This window comes from Miscanthus floridulus, chromosome 18 (assembly GCF_019320115.1).
Source record: "Miscanthus floridulus cultivar M001 chromosome 18, ASM1932011v1, whole genome shotgun sequence".
Taxonomy (NCBI): Eukaryota; Viridiplantae; Streptophyta; class Magnoliopsida; order Poales; family Poaceae; genus Miscanthus; species Miscanthus floridulus.
In genome coordinates, this window is record NC_089597.1 from 17,291,565 (window position 1) to 17,309,826 (window position 18,262).

Below are 18,262 nucleotides of genomic sequence, written 5' to 3' on the forward strand. Positions count from 1 at the left end.
CTCTTTACACTTTGACAGTCACGGATCGGATTCACCCTAGTTACGGCATTGTTAGTAAAAACTTAAAACTACGTGCACGGTTGCCAAATGTTCGGACTAACCACTGAATTTTGGTCTGCGCATGCATGCAGCAGTGTCCAAGGCCTATGTCACGCGTGCCGTGGCTCCCATTAGCGTGTCAAACTCATCACAGGAGCGGAGTGGTGGTGGTTGGCAACTTGTTACTACTCTTTTCTTTTCAACCTTTTTCGAGTAGCACACAGATCCTGAAGCTAGCCTGTTCGCTTGAACTTATCAGATAGAATCTACAGTATTTTTCTCTCACAATAAAATAGCTTCAGCCGGCTTATCAGCCGGCTTTAATACCAGCCGAACAGACCTTTCGCTCACCTGCACGTGGTTACGCTTAATTAAACGGTAACCCCTGGTGGCCTGATCTAGCTAGCTAGTTTAACGAGGATCGATCATCGACCTCCAAGGCCGGTGAAGTTAGTCCCATGCACATGGTGTCAAGCGACGTCTGTCTGCACTCTGCAGGCCAGGACTCAGGAGTGGATAGGGAAGCGTGGTCCCCTGGTGCTGGTACCAAGAACGAGGAGGTGGACGGCAACGGCATCTATCCTGAAAACTGCATGCAATCCGCTGCACTGCACCGGCCAGTCGGCCATACCATGGACACACGTGAGCTCCAAAACCATGTCCGCCCGCCCGCCGATCGTTTGGGTCCCTGATGCCGCCTATAAATCCCCGGCCTCCCCTGCGTCTGGCAACACACATCCATCGTCCTCGTCCTCAGTCCTAACTCACTCCTTGTGCTTTCAGTTTCAGTGCGTGCCACTCGATCACTGCGTGCTAGCTTCTAGAGCTGCTGCTTCTTTTTACTAGCCTTCCTTTGCTACTGCAAGTCCAAGTCTGCAACTGCATAGACCCGAGAGATGTCGACGGTGAGCCGTGCATCCCTTGACCAGAAGCTTGCCCTCGCCAAGCGATGCTCGCGAGGTACGTAGGTGTACTGGTGTACATACTGCATTAGATGGCCTCAAACAAGCTTGCCTCGAAGCGCTATGTATATGTAGTAGTAGTAGCGTAGTACACTGATCTAACTGATGCTTTTGTATCCACATGTCGTCTGCAGAGGCGACCCTTGCCGGAACCAAGGCGGCAGCTGTGGCAACTATCGCCTCCGCGATTCCCACCGTGAGTTTCATTCCATCCTATGCAATCGTTACAGTATAAGCCTGTACCTATGTACCTCACCATGTTCGTAACCTCTGTTGTTTCAGCTGGCGAGCGTTCGGATGCTGCCATGGGCGAAGGCCAACATCAACCCCACCGGCCAGGCTCTCATCATCTCTACAGTTGCCGGGATGGCCTATTTCATCGCCGCTGACAAGAAGATATTGTCATTAGCGAGGCGGCACTCGTTTGAGGAGGCTCCTGAGCACCTCAGGAACACCTCCTTCCAGGGCACCGGTCACCTGCACCCGGCTTTCTTCAGGCCATGAGACATCCGTCTACCTTTTCGTCAGTACAAGCACCAGAGATGCTATCGATGTCTGAATAAACTGCTAGGCTGTTGCTGATACTCTAGTAGCGCACTAATCATCGATGTACTGGTAATAGCACTCCAGTTGTATATACTAGTATATAGCGCTGTAATTAATTTGTGGTGCTCAGTTTCAGAATGAATGCAAATTTAATTTCCCTCCCAATAACTTTATTATGTGCTATTTTCTTGTGAAAAACATCATCTTTACCGATAGTAGCCATATATATTGCCTTTGCAGAAAAAATGATGATATACTATCTTACTGTTACTAACGAGACGCGGTAAAATGGTTTGTACAAAATCATCATTAAAAAAATTCTAGCTACAAAACTATCATAAACAGTCCTGTGAAATCTGTAACCTCTGATCATCGTCTGAAACCTCTGCAGAAAATAGTCATGTGTCTGCAAGGGATAAGGTATCCCTCAGTGGGGAGCACGTATGCAGTCAGCAGCGCCGGGCAGCCCACAGACAGACGCAGCGATGAGGTCCATAAGGCAGCTGCCCAGCTGAAAACTGGGAGCGCCACACCGATTGATCAGTCCCAAAACCGAGGGCACAGCAACCAACCACCGTCATTAGGAAAGGCTTGTTTTCTTTTACCTTTTCCCTGAACTGGTGAACAACAACGACTAACCAGTCACTGATCTGTTTGTTGGCGTGTGTCCGAGATCCATACACCGTCCACCGTGTCAAACCTAATCATAATGGTTTACTATTAGTAGTAATTGACCCATACACAACAGAGTAGGAGCTCTTTGTATCCCAAGTTCTCAACTGAAATGAGCCATTGCACCAATTGCATGTCTGTATCTGTAGTCTTTGTTTCGTCAGTTTGCTCAGTTGAGCGAGAACCAGATCATGTATTACATTACAGGACAAACTGATCAAGCGTGGCAAATCAATGCTATCTCGGGTGCTAGTTCGGTGGATTCCACGAGCCAATCCGTTTCGCACCGGCCCAGCGCTCCGCCACGAATGATATATAGACGGGCTTTCACACATGGGCCTAATCAACAAAAAGGATCCGATGCGCGCGAGCATTGGAAGACTGACTGCGCTTCCTCGGCAGGGCAGAGGGTGGAATCTTATTCTTTCTTTCTTTCTTTCTTTTCTGTTTTTGTTTTCTGATGATTTGAAAAGGACCCAAGGAACGTTTTTGTCTGCATGCTAATGCTGTTATACGCTAAGGCGTGTTACAATCCTTGATTGCACTACTCAATTGATACTCAATTTCATCAGAGTTCACAGGATCAGAAATACCGAATTGGAGATAGAGGCAGTAGCTAGGTTGGGGAAGGCAGGATAGCTAGAGGACGGTTTCAGGAATGTTCAGATTCGTTACCGCCTAACTGTTGGATACGTAGCTCTAGAGCGAAGACTCTGGAGCTGCTCGGTTTACTAGCAGTCGTGTTCTCAACTCTCATGTCTGCAATCCTGTCCAGTCGCATCAGCAACACCAACGACAGTCGCCTGCGACTCTTCGCGGCAAGTGCCATGCCAGATCCAGACGCCGGGACGCCGGTAAACATACGGCACACTGGGGTCTGAAGGCTGAAGCACAGCCACGTCCGTTCAGAGAAGCCGTCAACAGTCAAGACCCACCCACCCGAGTCAATGCCGGGATCAATAAACAATGACGATGCAACGCGCATTTGCTGCCTCTCGCAGTCAACCTAGCTTGCCCGCCATGACATGGCGATGTGCCGTAAATTCCGCCGGCACCGACTGGAAGACCAGGCGAGGGCGATGGAGAGGCCTTTCCTTATATACGCAACACCAGTACACCACACACCACTGCCCAAGGGCGAACGCGAGCTTGAGCAGTGCACGTACTGTGCAAACTGCAAAGACACCTAGCTAGCATAGAAGTAGAATCGACCTCCCTCCCTTTGCCGCTCCCGGACTCTCTGGTCGAGAGGAATTGCATACAGCAGGACGCATGACTTGGTCATCACTACTCATTACAGGTAAGATTCATGCTACTGCTCACCGTCCTGTAGACAGCAAGTGATCAATCGTGTCTGCTTTTTAGGGATGCAAGCGGGCTTGTTCTCGATCAACTATAAAAATTAAATATATTTGTAGGCTTGCAGGAAAACCTGCTTACATCTCCGCTTAGCTTGCTTAGTAAATACTACTCCAACTAGCGTGAACTCCATACTACTTTACAAATGCAACTACACAAATCCCTCGGTCTCTAAATAACTGTCGTTTTCGTTTTCCGAGAAACAACTTTGAATATATATATATATATATATATATATATATATATATAATTATTATTATGGTACAAAACTAAAATCATTAGATAAATCGTTGAATTTATTTTCATAATAAATTTATTTGGAGATACAAATGTTGCACATATTTTCTAAAAATCTAGTCATGATACAGAAACAAAAAAAAATTAGGGACCCAAGAAGTAGATGTAAAGATACCCCACCATATAACTCTTTTTTTTAGCAGAACCATATAACTCTAATGACCATATATATGAGATGAAAAGATGAGACAAAAAAAAGGCCCAGTGCTCGGCCTTTCTATTTTTTTGACGCCTCTCATCTGGATACAGCTATAACATCTGTTCACGTACGGACTCACACCAACCTCACACACGCATACCACACTCACACCACGCATACACAAACAAACCTACAACTACACCCAGATCACGTCCTTTGTGAGATCACCGGGTCCAACCATGGCTTTATAGGCGACGGACGCGTCGCATTCCCTCTGTGGCTCCACGCGTGAGAGACAATGGAATTTATTGGGGGCAAACCCCGGTGAGAGACCGAAAATTCGCAGCCACGGGAGCTCGAACTCCGGCCGGCAAGGTCCCCAACAACCGGGCCTTGCCACACCTAAGGCTGGACGAAAAACTCGAAGCTCGTTAGCTCGCTCGGCTCGTGGCTGGCTCGACTCGGCTAGGCTCGGATCGTTATGATAACGAGCCGAGCCGAGCCAAGATTTTAGCTCGTTAGCTATAACGAGCCAACTCGAGCCAGCTCGTGAGCCGCTCGCGAGCTAAACGAGCCAAGCTTTCAGAAAAAAAATATCATTTAAGGTTGTTAGATGTATGAATACTATAATATTTTATTATACTTGTATATATATTAGCACATATTAATTTTTTTATTCGATTTAAGGTTGTTAGATGCATTTCTTTTGTATAATTATTATTCTCAAACTTTAGATAAATGTAAATATTATATTTTATGTATTTTTTTTATACCTGGCTCGCGAGCTTAACGAACAAGTTCGAACTTTTAACGAGTCAAGCCGAGCTGGCTTTCTGGCTCGTTAGGATAACGAGCCGAGCTGAGCCGAGCTAGCTCGTTATCTTAACGAGCCAGAACGAGCCGAGCCGAAACGAGCCGAGCCGGCTCGTTATCCAGCCTTAGCCACACCCGAGCTGGGCTCGGTTCTATCGGCCTTTCTATTTGTTGTCGCTGACGTCGCGTTCTCTCTCCCGACTCGCAAATCCCGTCCGCACTGCAGCCGCCAACTCCCGAGCCCCGACCACTAGTGGAGTCCCACGCGGCCACGCCTAGCACTAGCGGCGACGGCAGCTAGCACCGGATGTCCGGATCCATCGATGGCCGATGGCGGGCAGCAGTAGCATGGCACAGCGGCACTGCAGCAGGCGGCAGGTCGTCGACACCCCAAGTGCCAGGCCGCTGGGCGCATCCGGGAGGTGGCCAGACCCGCGGTGGTGGCCAGCTGCTAGCGGCAAGCCAACCAGGCACCCAGGCCCCAGGCCCTAGCCATCCAGGACTTTCATCTATAGATGTCCATCGGGCCAGCCTGGCCCAGCACGGCACGGGCCCGTGCCAGGCACGGCCCGATGGTGGTCGGGCTGGCACGACACGTCGTGCCTCCCGGACCGTGCCGAACCGGGCACCGGGCCTGGCCAACGGCCCAGGCATGGCCTGTCGGGCCATTTTTCGGGCCAGGCCGGCCTAAAAAGCCCGAGCGTCTTAGCAGGCCGTGCCGGCCCAGCAGCCCAACAAGAGGGGAACGGAGGCGTCGTCGTCGCCTCCAGGCCGGGCGCGGGTGGCGAAGGGGCGGCGCTGGCTGAGAGAGGCGGGAGGCGGTGGCGGCGCTCGACGCCGGATCCGGCGAGAAGAGAAGGGGATGGAGAGGAAGTTCTGGTCAGAGTAGCGGATGAGGCAGGAGGAGGAGTCGGCATCGCCGCGGCAGAGCGCGAGCGCGTAGATGGTGTCGGGGACCTCGCCGATGGTGGCCGTTGCGAAGAGCTTCCCGGACGAGGAGGCGTTCGTGGGGAGCATGGCGGCGAGCCGCTGGATGTTGGCGTGGTAGGCGCCGTTCGCGGTGTAGTGGCTGCTGCTGTTCCCACAGATCTGCCCCACGGGGTCGCCGGCTTCCAGAGGCGTGGGGGTGAAGACGAGGAAGAGGGTCGTGGCGGATCCGGCCGCACCCGCACCCGACACTGACGGTCACGCACGGCAAGAGGAGGTAGGGCCGTAGGGGAATGCCGGCGGCGGCGCTTCTAGGGCGCGACCGCGTGGAGGTAAGGAGTCCCTGGCCACGCGGAGGTTGACGCATGACGCCGGATCTGTCGAGGTGAGCGCCTGAGCGGAGGTGAGGATCCTCCTCTGCCCTCTAGTGGGCGTGGGCGCGTGGCCGCGCGGGGGTGGCAGGAGTGGAGTGACTGCGAGAGTGAGAGAGAGAGGCGCGGTGAGAGACTGGGAATGGGGATTAGGGTTTGACAGGGGGAGCGGTGAGAGACTGAGAGTGGCCGCGTCGTGCTTCTGGCTAGCGAGCCGGCTCCGTGCTTCCTTTTTTTGGACGGGCCGTGCCGTGCCGCCCGTCGGGCTGGGGGAGCAGCCCAAGCACGGCCTGCTACCCTGGGTCGGGCCGGCACGGGCACGAAGAAGGCCGGGCCGGGCCAGGCTCGGGCCAGGCCAAAAAGGCGGGCTTCGGGCCGGGCCATCGGGCTGCGGGCTGCATGTACATATATACTTTCATCCAGCGCTAGGTAAAAAAACAGTCCCTTTTCATTTTAGTTTTACACATTTTGATGGTCCAATATTTGATTAAGGATTGTGAAGACGAGCACTGATGGTTATTATACCTGGATCTCCATGTCGCCATAGTGTCAGATTTGAATTTTTGTGGAGGCCTCTAACAGTTTCTGTCATATGCTTGTAAATTGCATCTATGAATTGAGAAAATGAAAATAACTACTCCGTACAAATTTTGAACTTATCAGCCTGTAGAGTTCAATTTTCTTGAAGATTTAGCTATTAATCTTATGCCTTAGTGTATTCTAGTTCCTATCAATTTTGACAAAGAGTCGCCTGCAGAATGTAGCTTTCTAACCTACTAGGATCAATGGCCAGATCAATTATGTCCTATCGAATTGCACATCCAAGTCTGTCTTCAGAGAGATAAAAAGACCTAACTTCAATACTTCATGCCATACCCTTGTGTTCTTTAACCAAACATTATATACACATGGCTCTTATGGTCATTTCATTATCAAGGGAAACAATAACAAATAATCACAACATTGACTTGTTACTATTATTCTTTTTCTTATGTGATATATGAACTAAGTTGGGTTAGCAATGAAAATTACATCATACAAAAGTCTAGTCAATTTATCTTGGGCACCCGGTCAAACTTCACCCTTTGGGTATGGATAAATTGCATTCTTTACTTTTAATAATGTATTTTGAATTTTTCATCAATGTTTCAATAAAGAACTACTTTAAACTACTATATTTGTCTTGTACGGGGGCATAAAGGACTTATGTTGACCTAGCGCATTTTTTTCAGCCTCACCCCCCCTACATTTTTTTCTAGATCCGCCACTAGGCATACCTCACTACTACAACACATGATTTTTTAGTGACGTCTCTTATTTTCGAGAGATGCCTTTTTTTCTCTGGGTAGTTTCATCGAGAACTGGCCTTAAAACTGGTTTTAGAGATGGGCTCGTCTCTAAAGATTTATTTGTTAACTAGAAAAATCAAGAGGCAGGATAACCGGTTTTAATTATTCTAGAATTCATACCTACCATGGATTAACTCTAAAATTTGTCACATCTTAGCTTAGTCAGTCATAATTAATTTTCTTAAGGTTTGTTTGGTTGCTTCCGTTGTTTAGCCTATTGTGCCACTTGTCATATACACAACCTTCATGCCTAGCTTTTCCTAATCCCTAAGGCTAGGTGGCCCTTTTTCTTGCTAGAAATAGAAAGTAGAGCAAAACTGAAAGGATTCGCGATAGAAATAGTTGTTAACCAAACAAGACTAATCTCTACTGTTAGGGCGTGCTTGGTTCTGAGCGGGACTTTCCTCGCCTAGCTTAATTGGCACGAGCAACAAGGCGCTTGCCAGCCCAAGAGAGCCAATTTGGTTCACCTAAGAAATCAATGTCAGCTAGCAAGGCATCCAAACGTGCTTACTCTAGTTCCTAGCTCGGCGAGGTAACACAGTGTTCAGCAAAAAAATCCAAGCACGCCCTTAGTTGCTCAATGATGCAGTGATGCACTGATATGTATAAGTATCTTAATTTATTTGCTTGTTTCACTACCTCAGGTAATAAGTTATTACTGCTAGTTGTGGTGGCCTCCCTATCCTTGGGGCATTGTGCAGGAGCTGGTTTGTCCTTGCCTGACTGCCAACGCAAATGCGGTGACATAAGCATCCCCTACCCTTTTGGCATCAACGGTGCCTGCTCCCGGGAGGATGCCTTTAGTGTCATATGCGATGAGGAAGAACAAGTGTTGTATCTTGGGAAGAACAAGAGCCTTCGGGTGTTGGAAATCAACGTGCACCAGGGCGAAGTCCGCGTCGAGAATCGCATATCAAGTAGCTGCCACAACCACACCGACAACCCCAACTTCTCGGAAGTGCATCAACCTATCTTCAGATTTGACAACCCTTATTTCGTTGTTTCCAGCACCAAGAACAAACTCACAGCAATTGGGTGTGCTACGGTTGCAATCTTGTATGGCCAGAACGAGAACCAGCTTAGTGGTTGCGCGTCGTTCTGCGACAAGCACGGCATTGACAATAGCGCACAGTGCACTGGCATGGGCTGCTGCCATGCTTCTATCCCTGACAACCTCAAGTATTTGGACACATTATTTGCAGCAGTAAACCATATAAACTACAGCCATGTCTGGGAATACAGCCCATGCAGCTACGCTTTCATCGCCGAGCAAAACATGTTCAATTTCAGTGCCTCCTATGCCAAAGCAACAAACTTTAGAGAAATGTATGGAGCCAACCACACTGGGGTTCCTATGGTGCTGGATTGGGCTATTGGTACTGGAACATGCAATAATTACAGCATGATCAATCATACATCATATGCCTGCGTCGATAGGAATAGCGAATGCATTGACGCGCCCAATGGTCTGGGGTATAGCTGCGTTTGTTCCCAAGGCTACGCGGGCAATCCCTACATTGTCGATGGATGCACAGGTACATTTTTTCTCTCTCTGCTATTTATGAAGTTACATGTTATGTTACTACACCTTAGATTCACTCAATCACATTGAAGGTTCGACTAACTCTTAACTTGCTTATTAAACCACAGATATCAACGAGTGTGCTTCTCCAGACCTGTATTGCCAAGGTACATGCATTAACACTTTTGGAAGCTATGAATGTTCATGCAGACCAGGAACTCAGAGCAAGGATCCAAAGAGCACACCTTGCACCCCAATTCCTGGGGCCAACCAGAAAACTGAAGTGATGTTTGTGATAGGTATGTTTAATTTGCAAGAAGAGTGTGTTGTGTGTACAGAATACTAACTTTTGCAGAGTTTTGGCCATCAAAAGCAATTTCTCGGTACAAAACTTGCTAGTTTAAAGATTTTAATGCTTTTATACCCCATCTAAAAGGTCATTCGTATGGTTTTTATGTTTTCCATGTTCTGATTTTCCATATAGACCCTAAAGGCCTAAAGGGGCTGTCTTTTATCACTTACGCTCAATTGTAATGCTGCTAGTTGAACTGATGATGAACTGATAATCATTCATTTCCAGGTATTTCCATATGTTCCATTTGTATCATCATTTGTATCTCCATTGTAATCATGAAGGAGTGTAAAAAAAGGCAGGTGGTGAAAGAGAAGGAGAGACACTTCAAAGAGAATGGTGGTCCAATATTGTTTCAGCAAATCCACTCTCGACAAATTGACACAGTGATATTATTCACAGTGGAAGATTTGGATAAGGCGACAAAAATTTTTGACAAGAGCACAGAACTTGGCACAGGGGGCCATGGCACTGTTTATAAGGGCAATCTAACTGACGAAAAAGTAGTGGCTGTGAAACGCTCAAAGATTATCAATATGGCCCAAGCCGAAGAATTCATTCAAGAGATAATCATACTCTCACAAATCAATCACAGGAATGTGGTAAGGCTTCTAGGTTGCTGCTTAGAGGTTGAAGTGCCCATGCTGGTGTACGAATTTGTCCCAAATGGCACTCTGTTTCATTTACTCTATAGTAGCTACAACGACCGACCACCTGTGCCACTCGAAGTTCGCCTCAGAATCGCCCAAGAGTCTGCTGATGCACTTGTTTATCTCCATCTCTCCACCGACCATCCCATAGTCCATGGTGATGTCAAGTCTCTAAACATTCTCCTAGATGAGAACTACACGGCAAAAGTGACCGACTTCGGAGCGTCAAGGATGCTTCCCAAGGATGCAGATCAGCACATGACAATTGTACAAGGAACTCCTGGTTACCTAGATCCAGAGTACCACAAGGAGCGGCACCTGACAGAGAAGAGCGATGTTTATAGCTTCGGGGTTGTGCTTCTAGAGCTGATCACAGGGAAGATGGCTATATACTCTGACGGTCATAAGGAAAGAATAAGCCTTGCATCAACCTTCATGCTGGCAATGAAGGAGAATAGAGTAGGTGACTTGTTGGACACTAGTATAATGGGTGTGGGAACAGAGGAACTTCTCCAAGAAGTTGCTGAGCTTGGGATATGGTGCTTGAGCGACAAGGGGGAGGAGAGGCCTTCCATGATCCAAGTAGCCAACAAGCTGAAAGCTATTCGGAGCAGTTGGAGGAAGCTATTATTGTTGTTGAAGCATAACGAAACTGAACTCCTTATCAAGAGGTCAGCAGACGTGGCTTCAGCTGAACCGTCGCCTACAATGTACTGTACAGCGCCAATGTTAGGAATGGATATAGAAACACCATATGTAGTAGACCATGCATGCTAGTAGCAACATTGTGTCAGAATACGTATACGGTGGCTTACCATGATTAGCTTTCATCTATAGACTAGAAAACCTGGCGCGGCTTTGCCACGCTCTCCTTGGAGTGTGCCAGCCTATCGTTTGTATCTTACCTTTTTTTTAAGTGCCAACGGGAGAGACTCTTCTTTTAGTACTTGATTTAAACATTAAATTCTACCAAGAGAATTAATAGTACTAATATTTATAGCAAAAGGTTTAGTGCAGTTAGTACCCCGGACTAAGTGCTTACATTTACAATGAAAGGTTGAACTAAGAGATCATCCATTACTGATATACGAGGATTTTGAAGTTAAGCTAAGTTCTCATGGTTGATATTCACAGCAAAAGCATAATCAGGAGTTCAAAAATTTCCTCAAAATATCATTCCAAGGATGTTGAAGTACTTGAGTATTTCTATGGCTTGTCCAGATCAGCGTTGTACCTAAATTTGGATATACTATAGCACAATCAAAACCCATCTGAGGTTTGTACAACTAATATTCATAGTTAATTGGATTGCCATTTCATCGAATTTCTACTCTCCAAACCTACATATTTTAGACAACAATATCAAACCATTGTATATTCCAAACTGTCTTATGTCTGTTACTCGCTTTTACTGAGAAAGAGTAGTCCATCAATATAAAGCATCAACTCTTTATATAATAGCAAGATAGATCAGTCATGTATATTCTCATCTGTTTTTGGAGCAACATTGAATTATCACTCCTTGTGCAGGAGATTGCTTTTTAAATAAAGTTGATTTGTGCTGGGCAAAAAATGAGCTGTGTATGAGTGGCAAATATACTAAAAGATTGCACGTGTTTTCAAACAAAGATAATGGCAAATTTAGCATGTGCCTTGTCATTTATTGTAATATGGAGCTTGTGGGATGGTTCATTTATGGAGCTCGGGGTATATCCCTATTTCCTTACAACATCACTACCTACGTAGCACGCCACATCAGCAAAACCGCCTCCAAAACCACCTCAATGAGTTATTTAGATAGTATCCAATAGTTCAGGGGGTAAATACTTAGTTTTATAGGTGAAGTGGTTAAGTAGACGAACCTCAATAGTTGAGGGGGGTTTTCATCTCATCCTTATCTACCAACAAAACACTACTCGATAGCTTGTCCCCACCGTGAGCCGAAATGACACACTATTTAGGCCTCAAGAATCCACAATATAACGTTGGCCCGCTAGTGGTTTCGTTCCAGCCTCCTTCTCACCCTCACTCCCCATGCAACTGGGCTTTTGGTACTCCATAGAGTGGGCTTCGTTAGAATAGTACTCTAAACACGGGCTTCGCTAAAATGGTATCCGATGCATTGACACCTTGCTATTTTAGTATTTTCACCCTTTTCCCATGATTTTCAGTTTGCAATGGATTTTTGCCTCCATCCCTCTCTGCCAAACAGTCTCTCTCTCTCATTCTTATCCGGTGCCCCATGAGCTCCGATCCTACCTCCCGCCCATGAACCCCAATCGGGGCACTGTCACCGTCATTCACCAACGCCGCCGCACGCTGACACGTCGCCCTCTGTGTTGCGCCACACTGACGTCGGCCACATCCACTTGCAGGCATAGCAGGCCACCGACGCGGGTGCACCCGCTGACGAAGAACCATGTGTTGGAGCCGCCTCCACGCGACTCGATGTGCTAGTACGTCCACTGGTCATCGGTGTTGTGTGACACCCGTCACTGCCTCGATGAGCCTTGCAGAGGAGTCACCTCCACGCCGCTCCAACACGCCTCACCGAGGAATGAATCCATCGGGCAGGGCCCATTGGGGCTGCTCATTGGCGGGAGGCGTTGGGCGGCGCGCCAGGGCAACTTGTTCGCGGGAGGTCTAGCAACGGAGTCGGTGGGGGAGACCAAGCGACAGTGAGGGCAAGCCAGGAGGGAGGGTGTAATACCTCGGTGTTAAGCACGCATTAACATTTTGCAAATCATGAGCATAATCATTATTATGCATTCATAAGCAAGACATGAAATATAGAATTGAAACATACTAACAAAACATGTATGTTGCATAGTTTTGTTTTAATAGATTGGATGCTATGTTTGTTTTGCCATGTGTGTACCTTGGTTGATCACTTAGACCACTTAGAAGTAATTAGGATGCAATTTGGAGCAAGGTGTATATTCAAAGTTTTCTCAAATTTTGCTTTTAAAAATAATCTTCTAAAATAGGGTTTTTGATTTAAATTAACTTTAAATCTATAGTTCAAAATCTAATTGGATTTTTGGCCTTACTCTTTTTGGCAAAGTTGTAGAGTACATTTTTCTGAGCAACTTCTATTTTGGGTCCAACTTTTGAAATTACTTTGAAAAGGTTTAAAAATTCATTTGAATGAATTTGGGGAAGGAAATAAAAAGGAAAGATCACATTTTCACTTAATAGGCCGCTGCCTCCCTTCTGGCCCGCTCATGGATTCGGCCCGCAGCGCCCGCGCGCTCGTGCTCCCGCCCCGCTCCAGCGCCGCGCGCTTTGCCCTGGCCCAACAGCCGCTTTGCCAGCCTAGGCCCACGCCGTGCCTCCCGCTCACCCATGCCCGCGCACCTGTGTCCTGACTGCGGCTGACGCCCGCCGCCGCGTGGTCGCCATGCACCGGCGACGGCGGCACCTGGCCATCTCGGTGGCCCTCGCACCCCATGCGCTCACCTACACCTCCGCCTGCGCGAATGACTCCTCTACGCTCTCTCCCATTTTCCTCTCACACGCCAGCAGTAGAGCACGCGCACGCGCTCGCCTCCGCCACCGCCCACACCAGCGCCTCATCGGAGTTAGCCGTTTCGGCCACTCTAGTTCGCCAGAGCTAGTTCCGTCTTCGCCGTTGCTTCACTTTGCCATCGCGTAGCTGGTGCTCGCGTCAGGTTCGCCTTATTAAGCTTTCATCGGCCATGAATCGCTCACCAGAGTGAGCTCCTCCTCGTCGGAGTGCTCCGCTCCGTGGACATCTCCTCTCTGCTTCGCATCCCGCTCTCTTTTCTCGCGCACGAGCACCACACCACGTCACTGAGCTCCTGAGCGCCTCCACTCACCGTGCCGTGGCCAGGGGACGCCCCACCGGCGACGACCCGCAGCCGCCACTCCGCCATGCACTGACAGCGGCCGGCTTCCTGAGCTCCTTGGCCCATGCCATCGGGCACTGTTGGGTTCACGCGAGGGTGGGGAGCACGCTGGTCACCTTAGCTAGCCGGAGACCTCACCGTCGGCGAGCTCTCGCCGCCGGTGATCTCCTCTGGTTTCTGTTCGACTGACGGGTAGGGGCCCTAGTCGGCCTTAGGGGCCACTGTCAGCCGCAGGGGTGCAAGCCTGGGTACAGATCTGGGTGGATCTAGCATTTATGCCACAGTTTTCAAAAAGGGTTTTTAAGAAATGATTTTCAGAAAATGTTGTAAAGGCTTAAAAAATCTATAGTTTGCTCATTTTAGCTCCAAATCGAGTGAGACTAATTTTGTTGTGTTTCTTAGAAGTAGATCTACAATATAAAAATATTGCATGTCAGTTTCGGGATACATTTATATAGGGCTTTAGTTAATTCTTGTAATTGCTGTTATCTTAGAAAATGTCTAGTAAATAGAATAATTATCAGAAAAATATGGTTCTAATTTTGTTAATCTCCTTTTGTGATGTACTTTGTAGGAAAAATATATGTCATGCATGTTCTGTAGAGAAATATTGATGTGTAGTTCAAGTGCCTTTAATTGATGATTTTTGTTATTTTGATAGAGAGCAAAAATTGTATAAAACATGTGTATGATAATTTTTGTGCAATGATTGTTTACTGTGTAGAATATAGGAAAAATATTAAATCTGTTGTTTGATACTTTTCATAATACAAAGTATTTTCATGCTCATATTTATGCCATAGCTTGTCATTTTTGTGTAGGCTGTTATACTTATCCAAATACCATGAAAATTTTATGGTAGTCTACTTAGAGTAGTACTATGCTACTGTAATTTTCTCAGATTTTTCTATGCTACCAAAATAGGTGTTGCTGTTCAAACCTAGTTTCAATTAGGGTTTAATTAACCTTTTTAATGCATGTTTAGTTAATAATGCTTGCTTTGGTGTATCTTTGAAGCATCTTAGCTTGCTATGGTGACTTGGCATGTTAGTATAGTGATTGTAGAAGTAGTATAGTAGTACATGTTCTTGGATGATGTTGGCTACCTTGTAGAAGAGCTTTACTTCTACTATGTCCAATAAAGTTAAACATGTTCATCTACATTCCATGCATCATGATCATTACATGTCATCTCTCTGATGCACCTATGCATGAGCACTTATACATCTGCATCATACAGGATCACAGGAGGAGTTGCTAGTAGCAGTTCAGGAAGAGCAGACCGGGACAGATCCATAAGAAATCTAGGCACAGGAGGTGCCAGAGGAAGAGGAGCAAGGAGAGGACTTGCCCGAGTGCGTGGATCATCAACCTAGTTCGTTCGAACGAGGCAAGTCCCGGAGCATTATAAGTCTCCTACTTTAAAAAAGCAATTCTTTCTATATATGAGTTTATATATTGTTGCATTAAGTTGTAGGAGTTGATTGAAACCATTGATGCATTTATTACTATCCTTGCCTACCTTATTACCTTTTTACCCAGTTAGGTCGAGATTGAAGAACTACTTAGCCTTGCTTAGACCGGTAGCGATCAGTGATTTCCGGTCACCTACATTTATAGGTGCTTACTGGAAGAATTTAGCTATGGAAAGAATGATATCTTGGAATTAACCATGTGTGATAGATAATTGAAGACCGGACGGAAATGTTGGAGGCAACGAGACAGGGTTCTAGGGTGCTGTTAGTTTTCCGTCTGTGTCGATTAAGGACCGATCGTTGCTCGTCCCTCTTGTCATATTGAACGTATGCCTCACATTTAGCTGGCCGAATAAAGTACCTTTCGACCGCGAAGCTAGTGACACTATTCGAGCCAGGATAAACTCGGATTGGCAGACTGGTGCTGAAGGGGGTATGACGGGGACGCGAAGAGTGAGCCCAAGGTGCGTCCTGGCTATCGGGCGGTCCTTGGGTAGTATGGTCCATGACTGTTATCCCACGGCTACTTGGAAAGTGTCATTAGTGATCTGTAGCTCACTTGATCGGTAAGTGTGGTTTGTGTGAGGAATAAATCACCAGCTGGTTAGGAATCGATTCGAATCGCCATCGCTCCCGGATAGTGAGCACTTGACTCGAGCTACAGCATCGTAGTAATTATGATGGAACACTGATGGTTATCTGGATGGTATGGGATATGCTAAATCTAAGTTGGTAACTGGATGTTATTGGTTAATCAAGTGATTGCTATAGTATAGGTGCTTACCTAGATGGATAGGTCATAATAAAGATGATGCAAAGTACTTAAAATGGTTTCTCCATGATAGCTTATGCTTTTCGCAAACGAGTCAGCTAGCCCACTAAAGAAAGCCTTGCATAATCCTTGGTGTCGCTTTATTTTGGTTTAAGACGGGTAAGTCTAGCTGAGTACCTTCTCGTACTCAGAGCGTTGTTCCCATTGTTGTTGTAGATGGTCAAATGTACTATGGCTATTGCATTAACTGCCTATACCCAGCGATGGGCGACAACTAGGACCAAGGGCAATGGTCACTCCGTATCTCTCATCTGATGCTTTTGTTGGAGATGACTACCTACTGGCACTGTATTTGAACCAAAAGTGTGTGTGTGGATTTAAAACTATTTGCTTCCGCTATTTCAGTTTGAACTTGGGTTGTAATAACTTTATGTTCTAAACTTCGATGTATCCAACTATCGTTGCGAACTTTATGTAACATGTGATGGTGATTGCTAAACTTGTACGATCTTGGTTTGTATGTTGATTGGTTTGAAATCCTTCGTAGTTTCATGGACTACCAGGTTATATGGGCTTAAGTTTGCTAAATTATCTGCTTCGGCGGAAGATTTTCTTACTTAATCTCGTATAATTGGTCGGTTCTGTTACAGCTAGTATCAGAGCAAGGTTTAGTAGGTTACTGTTCCCATGAGTATTTAAAACCAAAATTTTGTTTAAAACTGAGTTTTAAAACTTAATAGTGTGCCAGTGGTCATATCCTGTATGCCCAGTTAAGGACTCTAGGTGGCTTATTTAAGTATTGACTTGGGGGTCTTTGCATCATATTTCTATTTCGTTGCTCATACGACGTGCTATTGTATGAGTGCCATTCACTTGAGTGGTAATGTATGGATCCATTGCCTCTACGCCTCGGTAAGTGAGAGTTGTGAGAGCATGATTGGATACACTGCCGATCTAGGGAAGTGCTTATATGATGCCGGATTATTTACATGCATAAGCGTGTTTGTATGAAGGTATCCAATGTGTGGGGAATTCCATCCTGTGGTGATGATGCCGTCGATAGGACAATGGTTCGGGTAGTTGCTACCGTTGTACGTGTATCTAGGGATGCGTGTAGAGCGAGTAGATTACTTGACTACTTTCGTGCATATTTTTCATACTGTCAGGGTTTAGGCTGAAGTGGATCTTTTGTAGGTACATAACAGCACTATCGTGTAGTACGTATTAGCTACGTTTATGAGAGACTGTTGTATGCCACCGTCTATGCCGCTAGCAATTGTTATTTTTCCTAAGTTTGTGAGAACGTACGGAATGTGCATGCATCATGTTGTTACATATCATTCATGGCATTGTTCCTCCCCTTATAAGTTGATTATCTCATTTTGATAAGAATGACAACTTAACCTTGTTCTCATGTGGGTAATAAAAAAAATTTGCTACAGATGGCACGCACAAAGCAAACCGCTCACAAGTCCACCAGAGGCAGAGCTCGCCGCCATCAGCTTGCTCCACGTACCCATCAGCACCACATGTTTCTTGGAGAGTTTGGGATGCCTACACTCTTGTGGAGAGTGCTCAGCTATGTAGTCTATCCTGATGGAATGGAGCCCCACTATTTCTAGACAAATGAGCAGTTGGGGAAAGGTCTCTTGGTTACTGTGGAGGCCGTTGTTCGTCCCCGAGGTGACGGTTCTGAGTGGACTAGTTGGCCTTATGAGTCAACTGGTAGGACCACTGAAGAAGCAGCTGATAGGGTAGCCTTTGGGATACCGAGGGATATCATGGATCGTTTTCCTCAGGAGTTGGTAGCTGCTATAGTTGGAGTCTTTCTGAGGGGCAGCCCCTCCACTAACTCGTGGCAGCAAGCAAGAGGAAGATCTCTGGAGATTGGTGCAGTAGAAGGATAGAACAGTGATAACCCTGCTATGAGCGCCATGTTCGCAGTGATGAAGGCTTTTGATGGAGTAGAAGGTAGCCTAAGATGTGTGTCTGGTGCTCTTGGTCAGGCCCGCGATGACCGATGTCAGCGTTAGAGGGATCACGACGCTGAGATTGAGAGGCTCAATGCAGAGATGGCTTAGTTGACTCGTCAGAGGGATTAGGTGACCCAGAAGACTAGAGTCTATGAGGGAGACGTACGTGCAC

The 18,262-nt window shown here is 46.7% G+C and overlaps 2 protein-coding genes across 3 annotated transcripts; both read left to right on the forward strand.

Annotated features, from left to right (window-relative positions):
- The first annotated feature begins 779 nt into the window (after nucleotides 1–779).
- Nucleotides 780–1,700, forward strand: LOC136522776 (early nodulin-93-like). Its single transcript, XM_066516580.1, has 3 exons — nucleotides 780–999; nucleotides 1,136–1,197; nucleotides 1,284–1,700. The coding sequence occupies exons 1-3, from the start codon at nucleotides 936–938 to the stop codon at nucleotides 1,503–1,505; spliced, it is 348 nt and encodes a 115-aa protein (XP_066372677.1). The 5' UTR covers nucleotides 780–935; the 3' UTR covers nucleotides 1,506–1,700.
- A 1,663-nt stretch (nucleotides 1,701–3,363) lies between these two features.
- LOC136522769 (wall-associated receptor kinase 5-like) lies at nucleotides 3,364–11,107 on the forward strand. 2 transcript variants are annotated; one of them, XM_066516573.1, is made up of 4 exons: nucleotides 3,364–3,519; nucleotides 8,122–9,012; nucleotides 9,128–9,298; nucleotides 9,580–11,107. In XM_066516573.1, the coding sequence occupies exons 1-4, from the start codon at nucleotides 3,492–3,494 to the stop codon at nucleotides 10,776–10,778; spliced, it is 2,289 nt and encodes a 762-aa protein (XP_066372670.1). In that variant the 5' UTR covers nucleotides 3,364–3,491; the 3' UTR covers nucleotides 10,779–11,107. The 2 variants fall into 2 exon arrangements, with proteins under 2 accessions (XP_066372670.1, XP_066372669.1); XM_066516572.1 differs by lacking the exon at nucleotides 3,364–3,519 and having other exon boundaries at nucleotides 4,497–9,012.
- The last annotated feature ends 7,155 nt before the right edge of the window (nucleotides 11,108–18,262 follow it).

Excerpts from the sequence above, each read along its gene's own strand:
- LOC136522769 (XM_066516572.1), top strand. The coding sequence starts at position 8,079 with ATGTATAAGTATCTTAATTTATTTGCTTGTTTCACTACCTCAGGTAAT. Across the intron at positions 9,013-9,127 it reads CATTGTCGATGGATGCACAG|ATATCAACGAGTGTGCTTCT; the intron begins GTACATTTTTTC and ends ATTAAACCACAG. Across the intron at positions 9,299-9,579 it reads TGAAGTGATGTTTGTGATAG|GTATTTCCATATGTTCCATT; the intron begins GTATGTTTAATT and ends ATTCATTTCCAG.
- LOC136522776 (XM_066516580.1), top strand. The coding sequence starts at position 936 with ATGTCGACGGTGAGCCGTGCATCCCTTGACCAGAAGCTTGCCCTCGCC. Across the intron at positions 1,000-1,135 it reads CGCCAAGCGATGCTCGCGAG|AGGCGACCCTTGCCGGAACC; the intron begins GTACGTAGGTGT and ends TGTCGTCTGCAG. Across the intron at positions 1,198-1,283 it reads TCGCCTCCGCGATTCCCACC|CTGGCGAGCGTTCGGATGCT; the intron begins GTGAGTTTCATT and ends CTGTTGTTTCAG.